At 36.4% G+C, this 25633-nt stretch overlaps 2 protein-coding genes across 4 annotated transcripts; one reads left to right on the top strand and one right to left on the bottom strand.

Annotated features, from left to right (window-relative positions):
• The first annotated feature begins 800 nt into the window (after positions 1 to 800).
• Positions 801 to 4102, top strand: LOC131436357 (uncharacterized). Of its 2 annotated transcripts, XM_058605035.1 has the most exons (5): positions 801 to 1095; positions 1167 to 1351; positions 1404 to 2399; positions 3411 to 3653; positions 3728 to 4102. In XM_058605035.1, the coding sequence occupies exons 2-5, from the start codon at positions 1322 to 1324 to the stop codon at positions 4100 to 4102; spliced, it is 1644 nt and encodes a 547-aa protein (XP_058461018.1). In that variant the 5' UTR covers positions 801 to 1095; positions 1167 to 1321. The 2 variants fall into 2 exon arrangements, with proteins under 2 accessions (XP_058461018.1, XP_058461017.1); XM_058605034.1 differs by having other exon boundaries at positions 801 to 1351.
• Positions 4103 to 4105: 3 nt separating this feature from the next.
• LOC131436358 (uncharacterized) lies at positions 4106 to 6548 on the bottom strand. Of its 2 annotated transcripts, XM_058605037.1 has the most exons (4): positions 6346 to 6548; positions 5190 to 6278; positions 4743 to 5126; positions 4106 to 4618 (listed from the first exon to the last, which is right to left on the bottom strand). In XM_058605037.1, the coding sequence occupies exons 1-3, from the start codon at positions 6373 to 6375 to the stop codon at positions 4746 to 4748; spliced, it is 1500 nt and encodes a 499-aa protein (XP_058461020.1). In that variant the 5' UTR covers positions 6376 to 6548; the 3' UTR covers positions 4106 to 4618; positions 4743 to 4745. The 2 variants fall into 2 exon arrangements, with proteins under 2 accessions (XP_058461020.1, XP_058461019.1); XM_058605036.1 differs by having other exon boundaries at positions 4106 to 5126.
• Positions 6549 to 25633: the final 19085 nt, after the last annotated feature.

The raw sequence follows: 25633 nt of genomic DNA, 5'->3' as shown, positions 1-25633 counted from the left end.
CCGTGTTCAGTTTGTTCAATTGGAATGGTTGGGGGTAGAAATCTTTCTGGTAAAATGTTAAAAATTGAACTTCAGGGTTTCGAACAACAACTTGAATTATCACATTTTACGATCTGAGTGAAACATTGGCTAGTTCTAATATGTTGCTGTGCCCATTTTAAATCTTTCTGGAGAATTTCTTCTGCATTCATTTCCGATGCTTCAGGATTTATGTATTTTGCCACAGTCGGATATTTGTCAATTTCGAGTAACTCCATATTCCAGCCAAAATTTCTTCACAGTGCATGAAATTCTTCTTTTCCAGTTCCAAGTCAATTGTTTTACCTCTGGAGTCCAGATGAGTCCCATAATGTTCATGTTGTAAAATGAGCCCAGCGAGCTACTGGCTGAGGGATGCCATTGTTCCTTCTTCTTACATCCACCATCAACACCCTGACCTCTCATTAAACACTCAGGATCCCACAGTCAAGAGTCTTACAAATGGAAATAAAACATTATAACTGATTTTGTTATTATATTGTTATCATAAGTTTTAATATTCGACTGTTTTCATTTGTTAACTATCTCAAAATAACACAAATTGTTATACATATCAACTGTTGATATACTTGTGCTATTATTTAGTTATGTACATCTGATCGGGATAGTATTGAAATATTCATTAAAACAAACAAATTTATGAAGAAAAAACTTATATTTTATCTTTTGTAATTTTTGACAAACTTCTTATACTATCAAATCAGATTTTGTTTTGTCACTATTTAAAAAAGATGAGCCGTAATAAACCCATTTGTGAATCTTTTTTCAATTTCTTTTCGTCGAGTGCCTTAGTATGTTTTTATTCGTGTATAAACAATCTTCTTCTTTTCTGGTTGGCGTCATCTCACTTGAGGCACTCTTGCCGAATTGCAAGCGAAAATCTCGCTGTGTGGCTGCGTCGAATCATCCAAGTACGGTTGAAAAACCTTTCTTTCTTGCGAAATACTTGAATTTTCTCCGGACTAACACGATGCAACGTGCTCACCCGTTGAGAGTTTCAGCGGAAGTGGTATAAACAATCAGTTAAAGGACAACACATTGGACGACATCTGTTATGTAAATATGTCGAATTCGCTCGTAGATTCCCAACTATGGAATGTTTCATTGAAATAGTTATCATTGGATAGCATACCTATCGAATTAATTTATACAGAATTATGCGTCATAGTGATAGTCATAGGTGCAGTAATGAAATGGAAAAACCCCTGGTCCGTTTCTGATGCGGATCAACCACAGACGATTAATCAGATTCTAGTCACAACACATCGTTCGTGCTGACGTTATGGACAGTATCAATAGTTTGCCATTTGAGGTAAATTGAATAACCTTTTATTTATTGCTGATATACTTTTAATTCGTTTTAGATTCTTGAGAAAATTTTCGATTACCTTGATTTGTATGAGAGATCATGTGCCTTAGCCACGTGCAAGCACTGGCACAGTATTTTGAACTGTACACGATTTCAACGCCAGCGTCGGTTGGCACTCGCGCACATTTTCCAGGATGAACTCACCGAGCAGGAAAAGATTGCCGTTCAAAAGTGCTGCAATCTTCGAGTTGTTCACTATGAAGATAGTGGAAATTCCGATAGTGAGAGTGCTGCGGGCTCGGAAGGCGATCAAAATGAGCAACGAATTGGTAGAAACTTACATTCGATAGAAAACTTATTCCGGAACACTCCTGAGCAGAACTTGAATGACTTATTGTTTGGACGGGTGTTGGATCTAGAGAGCCTTAGTTTGGAAACCGGATACGAGATTTGTCGTAATATCATCAGAGATCGGTTAGATTCAATTAAAAATCTAAACGAACTTGTTTTACTGTTCACTGGTAGCAGATTTCCCACTCCAGATACTGGTTTATGGACGATACGTCACGCTGGGATTCAAATCTTGAAAGTGCAAATGCCAGTTGATGGTAAACATCTTAGTTTTATAGTACCAAGTTTAACAAGTTTAGAATTGATTGACAGTTTTCGGTGGAGTTTGAATATGCTAAACACACATAGCGAGCAGTTGCGGTGTCTGAAGCTTAAATTGCGGCACATAGAAATGCTAGATGATTTGTTTCCGTTGACTTTCCCGAACATGACTTACTTGGAAATTCGTAACAACCCCTACAAAACTGGTGAGCAGCTTCGATTCACTCAAACACGTAACGTATTGGACGAACAAATGGAGCAACGCTTCGTGGAAGGAATGCCCAGGCTGAAAAAGTTGCTTCTGGAGGGCAAGTTTACTTTTCTTCGTATGGGAATGTCACTCGCAAGGTGTGCTCACACACTGGAAGAATTAGTGCTGGAAGATCAGGAAATCGAGTATGCTCTGTTGAAATCAGTCGAGATGCTACCAAACCTGAAGGTAGGTTTTTTATTCCATAAACGTTATCACATTGACCCCGATTCCTATCGAATCGAAAAATTCTCTATCTATACAATCTATATTGTGATGTCATGTTATGAAAAGAACAAAGAGTTGTTATATCCGATACTAGCCGGTAGGGAGGTGATATTCACTAGCAAGTAACTATACGAGGTGTACGCTATGACAGACAACTGTAAACTATCTAACATATTCTTTTAAACACTGAACGCTGAGCCAGCAGCTGTTCAGTCAGGGTTGTAGTACCGGGTGGTCAACACATATAAATAAAAATGGCGAAACTTCGTTTGACAATTCTTCTGTCCGAAAACATAAATTAAAAAAAAAAAACTTTCGGGCGAGACGAAGTTCGACGGGTCAGCTAGTAATTTATAAATTAAGGAACTAAATTCAGTTCCAAAATCTATTCGAGAAACCAGTTCCAGAATCCAGAATTAGGATTCAGTTCCATGGTCATAATTTCAGTTTCTGAACCTGTAATCTAAAACTGAATTCTGAAACTAAACTCTAAACCTGAAAGCGAATGAGGACGCGGCTTAAGCCTTTGAACCTGAAAAGAAATGATCGATTTTCTACCATTGTTTGCCTTTTATACACGTCTAGTTGAACATCAGGACAAATATGTGACTGACCAAGAATTGCTTGGTGTGGCAGGCGACCTGTGGGTGCGGCGAACTTAACAAGTCGTACATAACGATCGACAAAACCAATGAAGGGGACACTCTGTTTTGGCAGGGTTTTACATTGTCCCGTAACACGTAACAGGCAATGGAACCAACGTTGTTGTTTTTGTACCGAAGATGGCCAATCCGCCAAACTCGTCAGATCTTCGCGTTAATAGAAAAATTGATCATTTTTGACTGTGGCTGTACTCGAATCCTTACATAACTTAAAATTTCATAAATTTAAGTATATTAGCTACATAAGATTTTTTTATAACATAAACACTTTCGTTTACACTTGTTCTACTACTTCCTTGTTGTTTTACAGAATCTCACCATATCGGAGTGTAAATTTCGCACGTCGTCAGATATGCTTCCTACACTGAACTTACCGCATTTGGAACGTTTCAATCTATTCAACTATAGAGCGAATATAGTATTTGACAAAGGACTCGGTGCTGTGAACTCGCTGGGACTTACACTGTGGGCCGATAAAAACTATAAAGTGTTGCACAAGATTTGTGAAAACATGTCAAACTTGGAGCGTTTAGAATTATTTGTGAACGTTAAGGTGAGCTGAAATAATATTAAAAGCCTTTTTACGCGTGAAAGAAACTAATTTTTTCTACTTTCATCTAAATCTAGCTGTCCAATAATGCGTTGCGACACTTGAATAAGATGGGAAAATTGAAATCTCTCATGTTTCATTATACTGGTCCAAGCCTGCAGGCGTGGAAGCACTGCCCTGAAGTATTAAGCGTTAGAAAGTTATCGTTTCGCGGCTGTGAGATGGATCGTTCTACCTTGCTGTCAGTAGTAGAAGCATTCCCCAATCTATACGAGCTGTTTCTAGATAAATGTATTCTATTTTACTGTGGTGATACTGTCGAACTCTTGGAACATAATTATATCAATGCGGACGGTGATAACCAGTGCAGAGAGGAATTGCGCCAACTGCTTCCACTGTGTAGGATATCGTTGATGGAGTCATTGCTGTGTTGTCAACATAGCATAGTTTGATAAGGAATAGTATACAAGTTGATTTGGTATGAAATTTGTTGATCCATTTGTGATATCACTACTCCATTATCACTCATCACAGTAGGTCCATAAACGAACGAGTTGTGGCAAATAATACTAGAGCATGGATTTCCGACAAAGTTGATTAGACTAGTTTCGTGTGACGAACGATGGATCGAAATCAAGTCTCAGAACAGCTGTATTCGTTACGTCAGATGGATTGAATCAGGGTAATGTGCTTTCTAATTTGTTGTTTAACAGTGCGAATTCGAAGATCCGAACCCTTCATAAGTCTCACACGCTTTTTAATTTTGCGAATTATTGTAACATTATTACTGTTGATCGTAGAACTGTGGAAGAGACAACTTTAACTAGAAGTGCAGAGATTGGAGAGTGGCGGATCAATGTTGAGTGTCCTGAAAATCTACAATTCGTTTGGTCGCGTTCCGAAGACCGGATGTGCACCATTACAGTAAAATGAGACTTAGGACGAACGCCTCCCTTCCGCCAATCGGCCTAAAAAACAGTAAATTGTAAAAGGATGCTTCTGTACTGAGCACTTTTTTTAATCGATATTAGTTGTTTCTATGCTGAGTACTTCTACTATTTAAAAGTTCTATAAATAATTTAACATATTTACACATTATCGAATTAATCTTTGCAACGAACGTTTTCGTCCTCCACACATATCGTAAGGCACCTCGATATGACAATCAAAGTAGGACATTCGACAGTGAGGCAAATACGAACGCAATCCTCTAGTGCAATCTTCATCAATATCGAATACCTCAGATGGTTGCCGAAGATAACTGTTGTCGATGAAGAACTCCCGGAGTTCGGTAAATGTTTGTACGACTTGAAGTGCTCCCGTTCCATCGATCATGCAACCAACCAGCCTAAGCTTCGGGATTTTCAAACCATTGCACGATATCCAGTCGTAGTTTTCTAGTGACATTCGACTGAACTGAATGTTTTTCAGATGCTGAAGCTTCTTAAGGTGGATTATGGATGTCCCCGTATGAAACTGAAATAAAAGCGCAACATTTTAGAGTTTTGTTAGTTTTGTGTACAGCAATCATCAGTGTACCATGCTGATTAGACCAGGATTTCCTCCGAAATTCAGCTTTTTCAATTTTGGATACTGCTGGCAAATTATCGCAAGAACATCAACAGCTGGCTGGCAACTGTATAGGAATGCTAAGTCCTCAAGATTAGGAAAGCACGGCATAATGTAATTATCACTTTCGTTACTCAATCTAAAGCTAGTCACGCTTTCCGACGCAATCAATGTATCGTCGTTGTTTGGCTCAGTGTGGAAGTTGCATCTTTCTAGCGATAGTACTTGGAGATTTTTGAGTTTATTAAGTGTTCCAAAAAAATCTGCCACATTGATAGTTATTCCAACCAAGGTTAATCGTTTCAAATGTTTTAATATACCAAAACACGCACCAACACATGTATCAGTGTAGCCAACATTGAGACAAAGATCTTCTAACCGCGGAACTTTCTCAAGCATCTGTTCAATATCGTTACCATGTGGAGTTACCCAAAGACTCAACGTAGTCAAGTTCACAAAGGGTTCCTCGGCTAATTTTCCAAGGAACCGACTGGACGGAGCTGAATTTTCCAGTACTTGCAACTGCATTCGTAGATTAGTAATAACGGAAATACAGTCATGGTTAACTACGACCATATTGAGAGCAATTAAATTGGGACAATTGATGTTGAATGTAATAAAACGCCCAGAAGGTGCGCGCAAGTTCAAGTATTTTACACTTTCAAAATTTATATCGAACTTCGTTAGGTTCTCAGATGATACATTGTGTACCAGATACAGATTTAGATGTGTCATGTGCTGCATATCATTGCAAAGTAATTCCTTCACAACGGTGGTATTTCCATGAATGTGAAACAATTCTAATGGTGCGTCCAGTAAGAGTTGCAACAGTACCTGCTTACTTTCAGTATCGATTTCGTCACAACGTACTGATAGTTTTCGACAGCGCTTCCAGAAAATGCTATCCTTGAGGGCAGTAAATTTGCTGGACGTGTTCAGCTGAAGACCCAATTGTCTGCAAAATTTCGGGCTAAATGCCAAGTCATACCACTGTTTACATACACAGGCAGCTGCCAAACGTTCTTTGTGTCCAAGAAACTCGAAAATATTAAGTAGAATCTAAAATGAGAAAGAACGGGTGAAAATGGGATGTGCTTTTTAACTGAGCTTCAAAAAAATTGTATACCTCTGGAGGTAGAATGGAAATATCACTCATTTTGGTGTTCTGTGAACCAATAACAGGCACTCAGTCGAAAGAACAACAGCAATGAATGCTTTATTCAATATATGTAATTTAATGTTTCATACAAAAACTGATAAATAGGTGTTCATAATGAAATTATTTATTTATAATTTGAAACAAACATCAACAGTCCTACGAACTGTCAATCTTTATCGTCTCTTTTTTGGCACAGACCAGGTACACGATGTAAAATATCCTGGTGATCACGTTTTTCTATGTTAGCCGTAGAGTGACTATAATCAGAGTGGCGACAGCTGTTCGTTTGGAATGACAGCTACCAGTTCCAAACGAGCAAACGACCGGTCAATTCAATGTAAAGCTAATGGAATGTTTTGAATTGTTGCCAACATTACGGATGAGATGTCGTCACTCTGGTTATAGGCACTCTAGTTAGCCGCTACTAACTACTAGGGATGTCCGATACCGAGTCGGCCCAAAAAAAACTTTCTAATGCTAAGTGCGGGGTTGGGAATCGAACACAGGGCGGCTGCGTGAAAGGCATCGACGAGCCCTTCCTGCTATATCCGTCCCCAATGGAACTTTTTTTGTCGGATTCGACGAAGCGACAGGCTTGTGTATGGATTGGTATGACGTGGACTAGCCGTCGTTGAAATTCGTTCTTGAAGACTGATGAGCCGAAAAAATAGAAACAAAATATGTGCTTTTTGCACAAACCAACAAAACTCCTAAATGTTCAATAGGAATCGGCTCTTAGTGTAGTATCCGTGTATCGACATGAAGATTATGACATGAACATGACAGAAAATAATGTCGTTTTCGTTTTTAAATTGCACTACACCGGTGTAGCGAAAGCTGCACCTAAACCGTTCGTTTTTACCAATTGCACTACACCAGTGCTACACTTTTTCTGCACCGATACCACTGGTGTAGCACTCATGAAAAGTTTGGTGTAGCTCTGTGCAATGGAATCGTTTATTGTAGTCAATGGTTACTGTTTATGTTTTCGTCATTTTTGTTCGTTTATTCATGCCTCAGTGTAGCACTGCACCGGTGTAGTGCAAATTAAAAACGAAAACGCCATAAGTGAAATGTAATATCATCATTGCTCCAACACAAAGTAGCTTGCGGAAATTCTTTGACGTGGACCAAAAGTCACGAAAGGCGATGTGGCAAGAAATATGCGTATACTAATGGCACAACAAATTTATGGAAAAACCTTTCTGTACATCATAAAATAATGCCACATTCGACAATTTTATTTTCTTTCGAAATGATTGCTGCGCAAGTATCAATTGATACTTATAGGTATCGATACTTTATTGCCTTATGATACCTTGTATCGATACCCAAAATTTTGGTATCCCGATACCCTATGTATCGATACTCTGCCTTCCGAGTACCATCCCTACTAACTACTAGTTTTACTGGAGAATTTCTGAAGTTTTTTCCACAGTAGATCGGTAAAACTGGGTAGCGTGCTTTGTTAAGGCACTAAAAGTTGCACTAAACTTACATTTACCTAAATTTTTAGGTCATCACTCGTTACCCAAAATTGGGGAGATTCACTTTAGTTGATTTTGAGAAGGTTTTGACCAAAAATTAGGTAGCGGCTGGTAAGAGTGTACTTGTAGAACACATGAAATTCATGAAAATATACTTTAACTCATAAAATGAGTGTTAAAACTTTTGATATTTGTTGTGTATAGCAGATGTAATCATATTGAAATATTGTTTTATATCAGTGTTGATTTGAGAATATGACACTTTCGAGTTACATCAAATAAGCATAAAAATATATTTGTTGGTCGGGTGCTGGCATTTCCAACTAGAACGTTAAACTGTGAAGTTATTTTTATTAAAATGAACATCTCTGAAGTCCTGATCCTTTTGCATTTTGAATGCAGTGATGGCTCTAAAAGAATAGAAAGCTGAATACCCCTCTATAGGTGAGTTTGTGATACACTCAAATAAAAATTCACGTTCGATTCACTTGAAAAATAACGTAAAATGGTTTCAAATGCCAAATTGAATATTTTACGTGACGAAAATGAATGTTATACGAACATCCCCTAAAATGAGTAGAGCCATCACATACGTTTACGTGAATTGACCAAACGTCAAACAATCTACGTGAATTTCCATTGTGAAAAACTCGATTTTGAAAATGGCGAACAGTGGCCCTCGAAGTGTGAGTAGTGTAAATATTTGCGAGAAATGTTATTTAATTACAATTTTCACTAAATCGTCCAGACCATTCCAGTATGAAAGTTTCCATGTGTTCGACTGGACCGAGTGCCTGCGTGAGTCCGGAAGTTTGACCGTTCCTGCCGAATGCTTAAAATGCCGTTGGTCCACCGAAAAACGAGTTCAAAATCGGCATGAAGCTAGAGACACTGGAACCATGTAATGCGACATCAAACTGCATCGGGTGTTTTTGGGGAGTTTTCGGATCTCGACTTTGACTTCGGTTGGATGGTAGTGACAACAAAAACGATTTCTGGAGGCTTGTCGATTTGAGATACCACGACGTTATTAGTTGCTTTTTAAGCTATTGAAATTAACACATGGACCAATAAGTCCCGAGACTAACAATGGAAACAACATTTTTTTGCAATTTTTTTGTATTCATCAACATAACTACCTTTTCGGGTGATACAATGGTTCCAACGTTTTTTTTTCGATAAACTGCTTTCTGAATCATCGACTCAAGCAATCGCGGCACCCACTTGGAAAAACCTTTTTCATGCTCAACTTTTCATGAAGGATAGTAAATACACTTCCATATGATATCTGTGTCATCTCAGCAATCTCACGGAGCTTCACTTTACGATCTTTCATTATAATTTTTGTCACTTCACTCACATTTTCCGGTGTAACGGCTTCCACAGGTCTACCCGACCGTTCCGCGTCATTTGTGTCGGTACAACCACGTTTAAACTCGGCGAACCACCGACAAATCGTTGCTTTTGATGGACAAGAGTCCGGATAACATTTTTCAATCCATTGTTTCGCTTGCACGGTGTTTTTACCCATTAAAAAACAATGTTTTATCAAAACACGAAACTCGGTTTTTTCCATTTTTTAAACAAACTACAAAACGACTTTACTCCAACCTCGATAACTCAGCTGTTTCTGGTCGGATCGACTTAAAATTTTGACCCGTTTCAAGCAAAGGTTAGTACTCTAGAAAGACGTGGTTACTGGTTTACTACGAGCGCCATCTTTGCTTTAGTCTCGGGACTTATTGATTAGTGTTATATGCTAATTTTCTGAAATAAATGTTTTATTTTTCAAGGTATTTTTCATCTCATAAATTTATATAAAAATCTGAAATCTCCCTTTTGAATTCAACCAATATATAAAATAGTAATTCTCTGGTATCTAAACTTGATATGAACTGATAGGTAAATTTGATATGAACAGTACAATACATTTTACCTATGAAACGCGTAACTTTTACTGGATTATGCATTAAACAGCTTTTGAATGCCAGTCCATTAAAACCTACGTGAAAAGTAGGATGGAAAATATTCACATAACTTTTCACGTAACTATAACACGATTATTATTTTGAGTGTATAACCAGGTGTTGACGGTAATAAAACAATATTTAGTGGAAATCATGCTACATTTATCTGAAATGCACAAAACGATGAGATATATCGTTACCTCTAGATTCTACATTAATTTCATATGAATGCCACATTTTTTTCCACATAGATTTTAATTGAAACACGGTTGACCGAATCAAGTGTTTTGCACATACATTTATGCTGTACTCATTTCCACTAGAAAATGAAGTGTAACACATGTAGTTCGATTCAAAAGCAAAACACATCACATCCAAAGGAAACACCCATCAAAGCTAAGTGAAAAATAATCTAATCTCGCATCTTAGTGAACTTGCACATGAAATCATGAAACAAATCGCTTTGGTTATGTAGGTATTGAAATGAAAAAAGCATATTAAGACTGTAAACCATTTCGCGGTTAATTTTACCTTTAGGTTGAAATCTGACACTTGAGTGGTTATTTTGATGTTGTCAAAAATAACCCATTTTTCTCGTAAAACTTAACACACTTTCGAGTTTACACTAGTTTAACAAATCTTTTTTTTCACTAAAAAGAAAAACGGCTTGATGCTGATTTTAATTACACAGTGCTGCCACTATAAACATTTATTACAAATGAGATTGAAAAAAGTGAAACATTCTCTGAAAATTTTCATTTTTATTGGTGAGGTAAAATTACACATTTTAATAAACTCGTTTTCTGATTTTCTTGCTCGCGTACCCTGCAAAAGTTTTTTCTTTTCACTATGTGCAGGTAGCAACATCAAAATCAGCCAATCAGAAACGGGTCCATTTTGGAACAAAAGCAGCCCCTCAGTTGTCAGGTCTTGTCTATTATACCAGATTTTGCCAGACTTTTTCTTCCGAAAGAACCAGATTTTGAAGTTTACTTATATGTTGAGGAGAAATCATTCTTTGCTGTACTTTTCTAGTGGTTAACCAAAATTAGGCGGGATAAAAATTGTGGGTATCACCCAAATTTTAGGTAATCAATTGATTACTTTTTATGAGTTCTTGATGGGTAGTACATGCTGAGAAAAAAATTGTAAAAATGACCAAATTTGGGTTTCACGCGACGAATTTTTTTATTGAAATAGCGAGAAAAAAAACATGTTGGCTTGAATCTATAACACATGATAATCAATTTTTCTCAGTGGGTTACTTTGTTTCAAAGGACATATTGATATAAATAAATATTTTACTTGTTCGTTCCTGTCAATTTTTTGACAAACAATTTCTCAGTTAATTCCATTTGAAATTTTGTTTTTAATTGAATGAACTTAAGATTAAGTGAATAATTGTAGCGCTTTAAATTCACAAACTTTTTATTTGAAATAAAGTATTTTAAATTTAGATATTTCTACTAACGCTTTTGTTTGTTGAAATCATATATTTTTGTTTGTTTTGTTAAGAATAAAATAATTTCTTTTAAACTAATGTATGAGGTTTTGATACTTATATTGTATTTTAATTTAGATTTTTTTTAGACATTTAGCCGTTATGTCATTGTCGTTGCTAGACGGCACATACCACAATCAAGCCCTGCTTTTTTAATTCGGCATCCAACGATCGATCGGTGCTCCATCATTTCGGTCAAGATAGAGATTCTACATCAAATTTTTTTTTATTGAAAGATATTTCTATTCAGGCCTGTTTGCGTACAAGCTTTACGTGGCCGATTGGGCCGATTTTTAAAATAATTTTTTTGAGTTGGATCTCGTTGTCACCCTTTTTCTAGGGGGAGAGGAGCTTCTATTTCCCTCCTGCGAGGATTGAGGGGCACTTCGTTCGTGGTTCGTCTCGTCATCCATTGCCGCATCGGTGGTATTGTTGTCGATTTTCGTCTTCTTTTCGTTGATAGTTGCTGTAGATGCACCTTGTTGTACATTGGTTGCAATTGCCGGTTGGTTGGAGGGTAAATTGTTAACTGCAGCTGGTGTACTTTGTTCTATAGGGGATGATGGATTCGTTGAAGGGGATGCTTCATTGTTGTTGGTGGCTGTCACAGGTGTACTGGGGTTGCTTGGGGTTGGTGTGAAGGAAGCACCATTGTCCTTTGGTGTAGTTGTCTCCTTGTCCAGTTTATGCACGGAATTCTTGTATCTTGACCGAAAATCACATAAGAAGGTATAGCCTTCTTCAAGTGTATGCGTAATAAACGTACGCCATTTAGAATACCGGGGAAAAAATTCTTCCGCTTTTCTTTTTCGATAGAGAGAATCTCTCCGTATTGGGGCATAGTTTTGCGAATATAAAAATCGGTGACGCTTGAGTGAAGATCATGCACACGCACTTCTATAGCACTATCTTCCATATATACTGGAATGTTGTACTTAATGTTTTCGTGCTCCACATAGTGCACATTGTTATTGTCTTTTGCGAATTGAATTGCATCCAACTTTTAATAAAACTGGATGTAAACAACATTATTTGTCTTATTGCATTGAAGTAAATACACACGTTTAATGTCAAGATGCATTTGCTCCTTAAGCAAACCTTCAAGTTCTCGTATCGAAGGTCGAATTTTGCACTGCCTGAAGTCAACAACAATTGTATTCTTTCGTGTCGGCGGTAGCTTTTGTTCGTTTGGTTCACTCATTTCGAGGTCGTTATATTGTTCACTACACAATACTGTACTTGGTTTTTTCTGTCCCGAACGTAAGCGGTTTTGTTTGATCGACTGACTTGAATGAGATGTGAAAGCGAACTGATTCTACATCAAATGTTTTTTTTGTGAAAAAATGTACTATGTAATGTTATGCAATTTTCAAAAATATTATTAATTAACAATACATGCGCTTGAATGGTTGAAAACCCCTTAGGAAAAGAAAGAAGCAGATAAAATTTCAATTATGAAACACGTGCAAACTTTATCCGCTGGAGAAACAAAAATGCTCTGGTTTATTCGCGCGGGGAAAAATGCTCTGGTTCATAAGAAAAAAAAACTTACGTGAACCTCGTTGTGTCATTACACACATAAGATTATCGATAAATTGAACCAAATTTTTTCTTTATATAAAAATATAGCAGGATTGAATCAACATGGACAATGCCGATGACATCGAAGGGGGCACTTAGACGGAAAATCTTAATTTGCTTGGGAGCCATTTTTTTGATTTCTTTATCTACTTCGTGTGGAAATCCATTTAAATTTTCTCATTGAGAAAAACATAATGTAACAAAATAACCAAATTTGGGTTTCACAATGATTTATTTTATTGAAATAGAGACAAAAGAAAATCTGGTTTCATAATGAAAATACTGTTGTTTGAAACTGCTAAACAAGTTAATTATTTTTGTCAATAGGATTAGTTTGTGTCAATCAATATTTTGAAGAACATAGCAGATATTTCATTTGTGCGTCCCTATCAATTTCTTGACAAACAATTTCAAAGTAGATTTAATTTGAAAAATCAGCTTGAACTGAATAAACTTTTAATAAGGTAATATTAAATGTGCTATAAATTTACAAACTTTTCAGTTGAGATAAACGATAAGATAGTAACTAATAATGATTAGTCATGTATCAACTTAAGCTTTTGTGTGTTAAAATCATATATTTTTGTTTGCTTTAAAGAAAAATATATTTCTCTCAATCAAATTTCCAAGGTCATTTTTTAAACTACATCTATTTCGATTTGTATACATTTTGAAATTTTCAGGTGATTTAACAGCATTTGGGCCCTTTTGTCATGGGACGATCGAATTTCGAGCCCGGTGAACGACCGTAGCTAGGTTAAAACCGGGTATAAATAAACGATATAATAATAATAATAAATTTTTACACACCTCAATTGAACGGCTGAAAGCAAAAATCGGATAAGGGAAACTTAGTTTGGAAAACCTGTTTAAGTATTTTTGAATGCAAAAATCGGATAAAAACCGGACATGGATTTTGCAATGCAAGAATCGTTTAAAAACATCTTTTCTGCAAGAAAAAAATAACTTTGAATGCAAAAACCGGACAAAAACTTAACCGGTTCTTCCAAAACAAATGTATTTATCCGGTTTTTGCATTCAAAGTTTTTACCGACTGTCGCTGTGGACGAAGCATAGTTTGCTTGTTTAAGCTGCTTGATCTAAGCTGCGTTCCCACAGCAGCAGTTTGTAAAAACTTTGAATGCAAAAACCGGATAAATACATTTGTTTTGGAAGAACCGGCTAAGCTTTTGTCCGGTTTGTTGCATTCAAAGTTATTTTGTCCGGTTCTTGCAGAAAAAATATTTTTAAACGATTCTTGCATTGCAAAATCTATGTCCGGTTTTTGCTCTCAATGTTTTTATCCGAATTATGCATTCAAAATACTTAAACGGGATTTCCAAACTGAGTTGCACTTAACCGATTTTACTTTATGCCGTTCAATTAAGTCCATGGTAGGTATATTAATTTTCTTTTTTATTTTTATTTATGATTCGGTGCACCATCAGATCTGTCAAGATAGAGATCCAGCATCGAATATTATTTTCTAAATAAACGTGTTATGTAATGTAATGAAGGTTTTAGTAATATTTGGAATTACCCATAACACCACTTGAATTGTTAAGAAGCCCCAAGGAAACGAACGAAGTACACAAATTCAGCTTCTGAAACACGTGCAAACTTTTTTGATTATCCACGGTAGGGAATTTTTCTCTACCGGCACATTTACAAAAAAATTTTTCTACATGTTAATAGATGTAATATTGTGTCATCACCGAAGAAATGATGGCATGCTTGAATTTACGTCAAGCGTAAATTTCTTTTTTTAAAGAGTGCATATAAACAGAGTGACGACATATGTTCGTTTCGTTTCGTTCCAAATGAACAAACGACTTATAAAATCAAATTAAAGCTAAAAAAACTGCTAACTGTTCTGATTAAATGTTCTGAATTGTTGACAACATTACGGATGAGATGTCGTCCTGTTATACAGCGCCGTCTGGTGGAGAATGGGTGCGTAAATGCTCCTAAAATGCATGCATAAAGTTGCCTGCGCATTTAACACAACTACAGTAAAGACTGTCCCAGAAAGTATGGACGCATTTTGATTTAGATGCAAATAATTAGTGTTAGTGTTAGATATTCAAATTTTATTCGATAAACTGATAATATTAGACTACAACAATAGAATATTATTCTCAACATTTGCTACTTAGCCATTGTAGACTAGCTGGCGCGCCTTCTTGCGAACATTCCTCATTAAATTCCGTACAGACTTCTTGGCGACAAGTTTTGACACTTTTTCCAATCTTTTTCGAACTGTTGAATAGTTTCGGCTGCCGAGACATGTTTTCTAAGATGTGCCTTCGTTACGTTAATGCCCGAAATTCCTCAATTGGTCAAAGTTGCGGGCAATTTGGTGGATTCATGTCTTTTGGGACGAAAGTGACATTTTTGGTAGTATATCATTCTACCGTTGATTTCGAGTAGTGGCAAGAAGCAAGATCTGGCCAGAAGACAACAGGATCCTTGTGACTTCGAATCATGGGTAGAAGTCGTTTTTTTTAAACATTCCTTGATGTATATTTCGCTGTTCATTGAAGCAGTGGTGATGAAGGGTTTCGAAATCTTACCGCAGCTACAAATTGCTTGCCAGACCATAGCTTTCTTACCAAATTTTTCGGCTTCAATCGGTGTCTCGGACTGGTTTTCGTCATCCATGATTATGCAGTTACCAGCAAGATTCATCTTATTGTACAGCTTTCGAACCCTCGGCCTGAACGATGCTTCTTGTTTCGGACTACGTTTTGGTTGATAAGAAATCGGACTAATGCGGTTCTTTTGAACAATAAACTTTGTTGTACCATTACACAAATAAGACAACAGATAAAACGAATCAATTTTGTTCTTAGCATAAAGATAAGGCAGAATTAAATCAACATAAATATTACCAATAAAATCAACTATACTTTTGTTGGTGCGCAATATATAGATGAATTATTTCAACAATAAAATTAGCTGTAACAATCATTTTTTTCGTTTGGCATGACTAAAATATTTATTCACATTTAACAGAGATCTTTATTGATGTTGATGGGAGAAAATGGTTTGAAACAATCATATTCTAGCTTGAAATTAACATGAATCAGATTTAAAAATCTACTAACTGGTTTGTTATTTTATACAAGCTTCATTTCTCTGCGTGTAGAGAAGGGAACGAATATTAAGAAATAATTTTAGGGCTTAGATATTGCAAAAACACTTAAATTATCCATTTCTTCCTTGCTACGAGAAGATCATCAATTTTCAATCAGTTTTATTACATATGAATAGTGTTATTGTAACAGTAGTCATCTAATTAGTGTGTTATTTTGGGTATTACTTGACTTTCAATCAGCGAATTGTGAGCTCACCAAAGAAAAGTACACTACTGATTTTTTCCAAACGCGATTCTCACTGAAACTGCTCTCACATGTCTCAAGATCAGTAGTGAAAAGCTCACTAGCGAACATTCCTATCGATGATGTCTAAGCAAAACGTTCGCACATTAAATCTAATAATAATGAGATTTTAATTTCAAACTAGACTTTACAAAAACTAGAAACTTTTTGATGCATTGAGATCCGTTACTTGAGCTAGGGAATCAAAGCTCGAGTTATTTTTTGTGAATGTTCTCTAACGATTAGTAAGCGCCTAATGTTGAATTCGAGTAAAATATACGTTTCATAATGATTCGTTTTAGCAAAAAACCACTGGTATCGAATCTTTGACCAAACGTAGTTGACTTAAAACTAGATTTTTTTCTTTCGGTTTGAAGTGCCTCCATCAAATCCTTCGATTTGAAGCATTTTGTATTGTTTGGCCCGTAAATATTCGAATGACGACTAACCATTTTACCAACTCGCTTTTATCAGAAGGAAAACTAGCGGAATTTATGATATTATCACTAATTTTTCTTCAGAAACCATTGCTAGCAGAAATGATTTGCTTATAATTACCTGTGGCTAAAAACGCCATCTTTTGACTCAGGCTTCGAAAAATTTGCATAGCAACTGGCAATAACACTTTTCATTTTAGAAATTATTTAAACTGTCACTTTCAGCAATACTTTTAAATCACTGGTATTCAATACCCAAATCATTGTAAACTCAGTTTTATAAATTTTTCACTGAAAATTCAAGCAAGAGGAAACGAAATGCGAAGCGTATAGTGCGCATTCGATAATACATTGCATCCAAAAATTAATACAATCAAACCACACTGGCGTCCAAACACGCTCTTTGAACATAACTCAAGGTTTGAGTTGCAATTACTCAAATTCATAAACTGGAACAATATGTCAAAATTTGAGTATGGATTTGAGTAAAATAAACTCATTGCCATGAGTTCTCTCGCATTTATTCATATATTAGAGTAAGCGTTGAGTTTTAAAAATTTGAGTAAAAAAAATACTTCTTGCAGTTCAGTGCGTTTTCATTCTCGGAATATTCTTATCGAAATAAAAAATGTAAGAATACGTCGTTTTCCATTTCCGTTTCTAGATCCGGTTTTGAAGACATGAATCAACGTCAATCATCGATGTTTTGTGGTTTCAATTATGCTTAGTGAAAAGCCCAACATAGGGACATCAAAATAATTCAATTTTGACTCCAAACCGTTCAAAAGGAAACGGTTTTGAATCCCTTTTTTTCGCATTCAAAAGAAAGAAGAATAACTTTGTATATGAAAATAACGAAGAAAAGTTTCTTCATTTTGAGAGCAAGGAACTCAAATTTTGAGTTGAACTTACTCAAATTTGGAACAAAATATTTTTTTCTTATTTTGAGTAAAAATTACTCAAGTTTTGACAATTTCGTCCCTTAACTTAAAAATGAGTAGATAGGTGGTAACTCTAGTTTAGAGTACGTGCACTTTTTATGAATTTGAGTGATGTGTCACTCTATTTTGAGTTATGTTCAATGAGGGTGAAGTTAGTCAAACCCAATATAGGTGTAACTCTAGTCTTGCATTCTCTATAACCAGTTATTTGCATTCTTTTTGAATAAGAAAAGAAATTTATGGTTTATTATAGTTTAGTTATATTCCGTCGAAATCGTTTCCTTATACTGGTGCAGCCGCATATAGAAAGATGTAAACACAGCATTTGACAGCGAACTAGAACCAAAGAACCAAAAATTTCGGCTTCAAGCCAACTGTATGCAGATGATAATCGTGTCACCAGGGTGGAACAAACCCGATATAAGAATTAGGTTTGAAGTTGACTCGAAACTAAGTTCGAAACTGGCTTCAAATAAACGGTTTGACAGCAGTTTGGGTTAGGTTTGACAGCAAGCGAAAACGACATTAGATCCGGCTACTACGTTTTTTGAGATAGATGGCCTGTTTGCACTCTAGAATGTAACCCCAAAACAAAATAGCCCAAAATTATGAGTTTAGTCAATATTGATACTGATAAATTTCGCCATAAATAAGTTTTGGATGAATTTCGAGACAATTTTCATTTTTCGAGTAAAAGAATTCATACGAAGCTTCGAAATTTCTGAATGGGAACCATTAATTGAAGAAATAAGTGTTCTCCTTGATGACCAGTGAATACTCCTTCGAGGCATAGAGAAAATGGTAGGTAGGAAGGTACCTAACAATATATGATAGTAAACTCACAGCACCAACCAGGGCCAACCAGTCAACTAACCAACCGCCAGAGCGATCCCTGTCAGAAGTGCGAGTAAGAGATGGTGAGAGAGCGCGCCAACGAGCTACAGCCAGCAGCAGTGGCAGTCAAACTGCGAGGACCACACACATTGAAGAGAGCACCCAGGAACGACCACCCATTGCGAACTGAACGGACCACACAAGTTGTCGAGACGCACATTTCCATCATTCCTCTCACACCACTCACACAATACCTACACAATAATAATAAAAATAATAATAATAACAGCATCGGATCGGATTCTGGTAGGGATAACGTATGTAGAGAAGATGATAGAGGCAGAGAGGATTCCCCATCGGAAAATGATCGTCGCGTGATGTCTGTTATGTTCTCGGGCATTCTAGTTGGATGCCGGTTCTTAATCGCTCCGCATAAAATTAGGATACTGTTTGTGGGGATATGCCTGATGTCTGCTCCGCTCGATCGTTGTTTCATTTTGAGAGAACCTAATTGCTAGGCTATGGCCGCTGTGGGGTTGTTTCTGGGGTGTTTTAACGAGGAAGATAATGTTTTGTAGGATATGAAAACGGGTGATTTGATGCAATTGAATGAAAATAAAATTGCTTTGGAAATGACGTTTCCACTATACTTATATGCTATGTACATCGTACAGAAAATAATAGAATGTTATGTCAGAGATTTATTTCAAAAGTCATATCGATTATGTGTTTTTAATACTATGTTTAAACTTTCCCATCCCTGCTTCATCTTCTTCTTCTTTCTGGTTGACGTCACCACACTTGAGATGCCACTGATTGATGGCACAGCAAGTTGCCAGTTGATTTTCGTTTATAGTCCAATGTACTTTCTTTTCACTGGACTACAAGCGAAAATCTCACTGTGTGGCTACGTCAAGTCGCCAAAGTGCGGAAAAAAAATTCCGCTTACCTCGCTTAATTTCATACTCAGTAACGTCACATAAAAACATGTTTTCCTTAAACAACACGATATAATTATCAGTCGAGCACAACTTTCCGTTATTTGTCAACCCAGACGAAACGTAAACAATATTCACCCAATATTTTAAATAACTATTGGCTGGTATCGAAATGTGATATGAACTGGTACAGTCTGTTACACGGGTCATTAGGGTGGCACAAGGTTGTATGGGAAAAAGAGGAAAAGGTTTACTTTCTCGCTCCACCAAACTTTTCCTGTTCCTTTTGGGTCCCATAAGCACCATGCCAAATTTTAACTCGATCGGAGAAACTATATTTTTGCGCCCGAGGTTTAAAGTTTGTATGGGATTTAGTATTCAGAAATTCACGGCTGGAGATCAACCTATGAACTCTTAAAATCAGTGCGTGTGTTATTTTCGTAGGAAATTTAACGAGGAAGAAAACTTTAGACGACCGCAAAACAATCTGACGTTTGTAGAAAAAGTTATTAGAGAAAAACCGGCACAAGGTCCAAACAATGGCTCATTCCTTAATATATCTAGCACCACTGCTGCTAGTGAAAGTAATATGATGTGACTTCCTTTTAATGTGCTATAACGGTTAATCCGAATTGCTTGATATCTTCACGATACTAACTCAGCAGAGAATGAAGATTATTTTTAAGTGACAAACCATGCTCCAAACTTTACTGCAAAGACACAAAGAAGTCATGTAAATTATGTTTTTGTTTGAATAAAATAGTACCGTTTATATCTTCTAAACTTTAGGAAATAGAGAGTTTATATCTTCGGCAAAGTTGTTGGATTTGAGCTTGTCTAAAATATTGTAGAAGATTCCAAAAACCTATTTCTTCAATTTAAAAAGTTAAACATTTTTGTGTCTTTACAGTGAGTTTTGGAGCCTGGCTTGTCACTTAAAAATAATCCTCATACTCAGCTGAGAAACTTTTGTGAAGACATCGAACAACTCAAATCAACCGTTATAGCATAACAAAAGAAAGCACAATCATATTACTTTCACTAGCAGCAGTGGTGCTAGATATATTAAGGAATGAGCCACTGTTCGGACCTTGTGCTGGTTTTCCTTTAATAACTTTTTCTACATACGTCGGATTGTTTTGAGGTTTTTTATTAAGTTTTCTTCCTCGGTAAATCTCCTACGAAAATAACACATGCACTGATTTTTAGAATTCATAGGTTGACCTCCAGCCGATTTTTGTGTAAAAAGTGAATTTCTCCATACTAAATCCCATACAAACTTTAAACCTCGGGCGTGAAAATATAGTTTCTCCGATCGAACTAAAATTTTGCATGGCGCTTAGGGGACCCAGAAGGAACAGGAAAAGTTTGGTGGAGCTGAAATCAATATTTTGTCCAACCCTAGTGGTCATTGTTGTGAGAAAATGAAAAGACTTAACACGAAAAAACTTTTGAATATTGTTTTATTAGATTATAAACTTACATGCTAATACATTAATAGCAAGCCCAATCCCCATTAGCGTTAATAAAGGCTTGACACCTTTGGGGCATACTTTGAGCGAGATTTAGCGCGTATTCTTCTAAACACGACCTCCAAATTTTGTTAAATCGACGACCAAACTGATTCCAATTGTGTGGTCGGCTCTTCCCAAGATTCATCTTCATTTGAGCCCAAACGTTCTCAATTGGATTGGCATCGGGCGACTGACACCACTTTGCTCCTTTGCCCATTCAAGACGTTTTTGCACAGGTTTTTTCACTCAACATCGGTTTTTGCAAAGTACTTCGAAATTTCGAATTATTTTCGATCAAATGTCTGCGAACAGTTCCGTACGATTTATTTAAAACTTTTTTAGTTATTTTGAAGCAACTTTTGGTTAATTTTGAAGCTCTTCGCCAAGTTTGTGTTCAAGTTTTGTATGCAAGCAGCTATTTTTATAGCGTTTCTGTACCATTACTACCAATCTGCGATTTCGGTTGTAACGATAAATTGTTTCTCATTATCAATCGAGTTCATCTTATATAAATTAGAAATTGATCTTATGCACTCAAAATTTACCCTGGGGTAGTTGTCAATTTCTCAGGCGAAACGACAAAACATGGGATCTCATCCAAACATGGGGTCCAATCTTGCATGACACAAGATCACAGCATACCAATTAAAGCTTCAAATCGTTTTATGGCACTTTCTGTCTTGCTGTCTAGCAACAACCTACCTCTAGTATGCTCCACGTAGGACTGAAACGTTAGCTATAATTTTGCTTCTATTTATAACTTCGCGTACGTCCGACAGCTTCGCTTTTGCATCGATTGACCAATCAGAACGATCCCGTAAAAAAATAAACCATTGATTTTACAGCATAAACAACTGATTCACAATTAGATCTATTAGTTACAATACATTTTATTGTATCTTGACAAGATTTTTTTTCATTTCAAACGATTCACTATACTGCTTCTTCGATTCTAAAATAGAATTTATTGCACACATGGTGCTTCAAACAATATGCAAACTGTACATTTGATTGTTTTCCAAGAAAACATGTATGAGAAAATTTTATGAATGGAATTGTTACGATACTTAACAACCTATACATTCTATTGTAAAAACCATGTTCACAATTAATTGAATATTGTATAACAATACATTAAAATATTTTTCAATGGTCAAAGCAAAATTGTGGAAGGTTTTGTGTCAGCAAATCGTATTGTTTTTCTATAATATTTTATCTTCGGGATGCTTTCCCTTTGATATATCGCTTACTCCTTCAAAACCGTCGACTATGGTAGGGAAATCAGGTATGCAGATTTTTTGCAGACAAAATAGGACACTGCTAGCTATTAATCAACATTTCAATGATACACAATTAAAAATACATGGCTATGAAAATTCAAATCAATACGTAGAAATATTTCCAACCAAATGATGACATAATATTAATACTTGATACAAAATTGACTGAGCTGTAATTGTTCAAAACCTGACCACATTTCTACGGGTATAAACAGACATAGCCAGCCATCTGGGGGGAAATCTGCCCGCCGCGTATAAGTGAGAAACATTCTCTTCGGAACTATACGTGAAAAAAAAATCTGGAAATGACAAAGTGCAGATTTAAATTATTAATGTTTCATTCACCTTAACGTTTCAATGGCAAATCAAATTTATTTTCAGCTAAACGAAGATTAAGAATATTGCTAATATTCTTAAATTGCTGAGGGAAAGTTATTCTGGTTATAAGCCCCGTGCTGGAGTAGTTACAAATACTCATCATTAATAATGAACGTGTAATGCTAAAAAGTAATGATGTACAGTAATGCAGTAGTGATGAGCGTTTGAGCAGAAGTGTCATTACTTGGGAATGACACTTTCAATGATCGTGTAAGGGCTGCTTATGGGTTGCTAACGACGCTGCCAACATTTTGGATTAAATGTTTTGAGTTGTTGCCAACATTACGGATGATATTTCGTCACTCTGGTTATACTACCGTTATAGGCACTCTAGTTGTAAGGATTGACTAGCAGCATTAACTTAATCAGTTCTCAGTATAACAAACCTTAGTTCATTAAATTCAGCTACTCTTTTACGCATACCTTTTTGTACTGAAGAAAAGCATATTGTTGTATTGGTCACGACAGTTCCGTTTCCCTAATGAACGGGAATTAGGTAAAAGTATAAATAACTTTACCAATTTTACGTTAACTTGACTTGGATCAAACAATTACTGCAGCATGGAATCAGGATAATAAGCGCATGAAATGGCAAAATAATTGATTTTTATCGAACGATTCGGCATACGGTAAAACAATTCACTGGTTATTTATGAGCAAACTTCCAATTCCATACAAAAGGCGTCATACAAGAGCTCAAAATGCACGAAAATAATAATTTTAATGGATCTTTTCCAACATCTGCAGATAATAGCACGAAAATTGCAACACGCATGTTCCTTACAATTATAATTGACTTATTGAATTTAGCATACCTGCACTCAAGAAACGATTCAGGCGGCACCGATGCATTGTTTCGAAATCGTATCGTCCTTCAGTTTACAATCGGCCATATTCTTGGAACTGCTCGGAAAGGCAGAAAACAAGCCCAGCATGAAAATTCAAACTAACCATCAATTTCGTAATAACTCATAAAAGTGACTTCTTTATTCCTCTGGCTCCCTATTTGGTACGAACCCGAAAACAAAATCCCAAAACATGATGCAGAAAACCAAAAAGTCGATGGATGTAGCAAAACACGGCCATGATGCCTGGCAAACAATGTGTTTGAAAACCGTGCAGACGATAAACAAAGGCACACACAAGCGCGGGTAAATATTTACCCCAGTCAATATTTTTGAACGGACGAACCTCGGCCTAAAGGTGGTGGCATCCCTTTCTTCCTTAATATTTGCGTTCTTACTTAAGAGAAACTGCAAACAATAAACATTCGAAATGTCATAGACAGCATGCTTGTAAACGCATACCATCAATCATAGAGAATCAGTCAGATTCATCAACGTCGCAGTGTGCCGAAAATCAACAAGGATAAATATACACAAACATCCAAGAAGTGTGAACTCTACTGGAGGACGATTTGACTGTTTAACTAGATGGCTTGATGCGTACAATATGTCCGAACAAACATTAGATCACAAGTTAGTTGAAGCCGGAGTAAAATAAATGATATTCACAAGTTGAAGCACAAATTGCAGGACAATCTGTTTTTGGTTCATGTTTTTGAACAGATTTCAAATATAAGTTCGATATCAACTACTTTTTATTTGAAGTCATATTCGATTTTACATTGAACGCATTTGAACTGACGTAAGGGTCAGTTTTAATTCATTTTTACACCGGGAGTCTCCGATTAACGACCATTATACCGAATTTGAATGAAACAATTAGTTTAGATTAGATTAGATCAATTAGTTTGGATCCATCATGGTAGCTCGGGAGGTTCAAAGGTACTCTCCAAGGAAGACAACGGAAATTGAATCCTACGATTTTTGTTGGGCATCCAAATCAGAAAGATTTGGGCAAATCCAGGGATGTCGGATTATGATATAGCCCAGCAGAGTATCGTCAGAAGGATTCGTTTGTGAGAAGGACTCCATTCGTTTTGAACTATTTGACAACAAAACCAGACACTAATACAGAATCTAGTGGAAAAAAACGTGCTTGGCGGGATTCATCCTCTTGGAGGACGAAACGTACATGAAGATGGATTATGTGCAGCTACCCAGATAAAACGTTCTGTAAAACCATTAGGTAATGTCCTTAGAAGCTCGTTTTTATATCGATGTATTCTGGCAAGTTACACACATGTGAATGAATAAAAGATAAACTTATGGCGTTTTCACTTGAAGTAAAGCTCAGTCAAATGTATGGATTTGACAGCAGTTAGGTTCGAAACTGGGTAAGTTTTGGCTTCAAGCGAAAAAGGCATTAAAGAGAAACTTTCAAATTTTCTTCAAATATTTCCCGATTGTACTGTAACAGATAAGTGAAGTCTTAATTTTGAAGAGTGTCAAAAGATTTATCAAATAAAACTATATACGATGCATAGTTTTTTATGTAAATTAAGAATACATGTTTAATCATTCAAAAATTTTCGGGCGTTGGTCAATAAATTTCAAGTCTGATAGACAGATAGCGCCATCAATGAAAAATCCCTGTCGTCTGTCAGCATTTCATGACATTCGGTGCAGTTGTGTTGTCACTGGAATACGTTACTTTGGACAAATTAGAAACAATGGGAAGACAGAATTTCTTGTGGTAATAAAAATAAACTCAAGATAAAGCGGGCTGCGATTTCTTATGTATCATTTGAATAAGACCCCTCGATGAAATCGGTTCATCGTCACTTCCCAGAAAATCCGAACATCGGACGCATCGTGCAAGAAAGCTTTTGACTGCGTTTCGAGCTTACATAGTGTATCGGTAGAACAAAAGAGTGAAGAAATACCAAAGCAGAGAGCGGATGTCTATTTTAGGTCGACGCGGTTGATGCAAATAGTGCAGAATTGTCCGATGACGGGCCGATCAAAGCGCTACGATCGGCCCCATATCGTGCTCAATCGGCCCGATAATCGGACCGATGATCGGACTTATGCGGGTCGACAAATTTCACTGGGTTTAAGTTCAATTACTACCCGCATACGCATGGCTGCCAGATGGCTGACTAAACGCTGCCA

Source organism: Malaya genurostris, chromosome 3 (genome assembly GCF_030247185.1).
Source record: "Malaya genurostris strain Urasoe2022 chromosome 3, Malgen_1.1, whole genome shotgun sequence".
NCBI lineage: Eukaryota > Metazoa > Arthropoda > Insecta > Diptera > Culicidae > Malaya > Malaya genurostris.
Note: the sequence above shows the minus strand (reverse complement) of the source record. Positions and strands in the feature narration are given on the sequence as shown.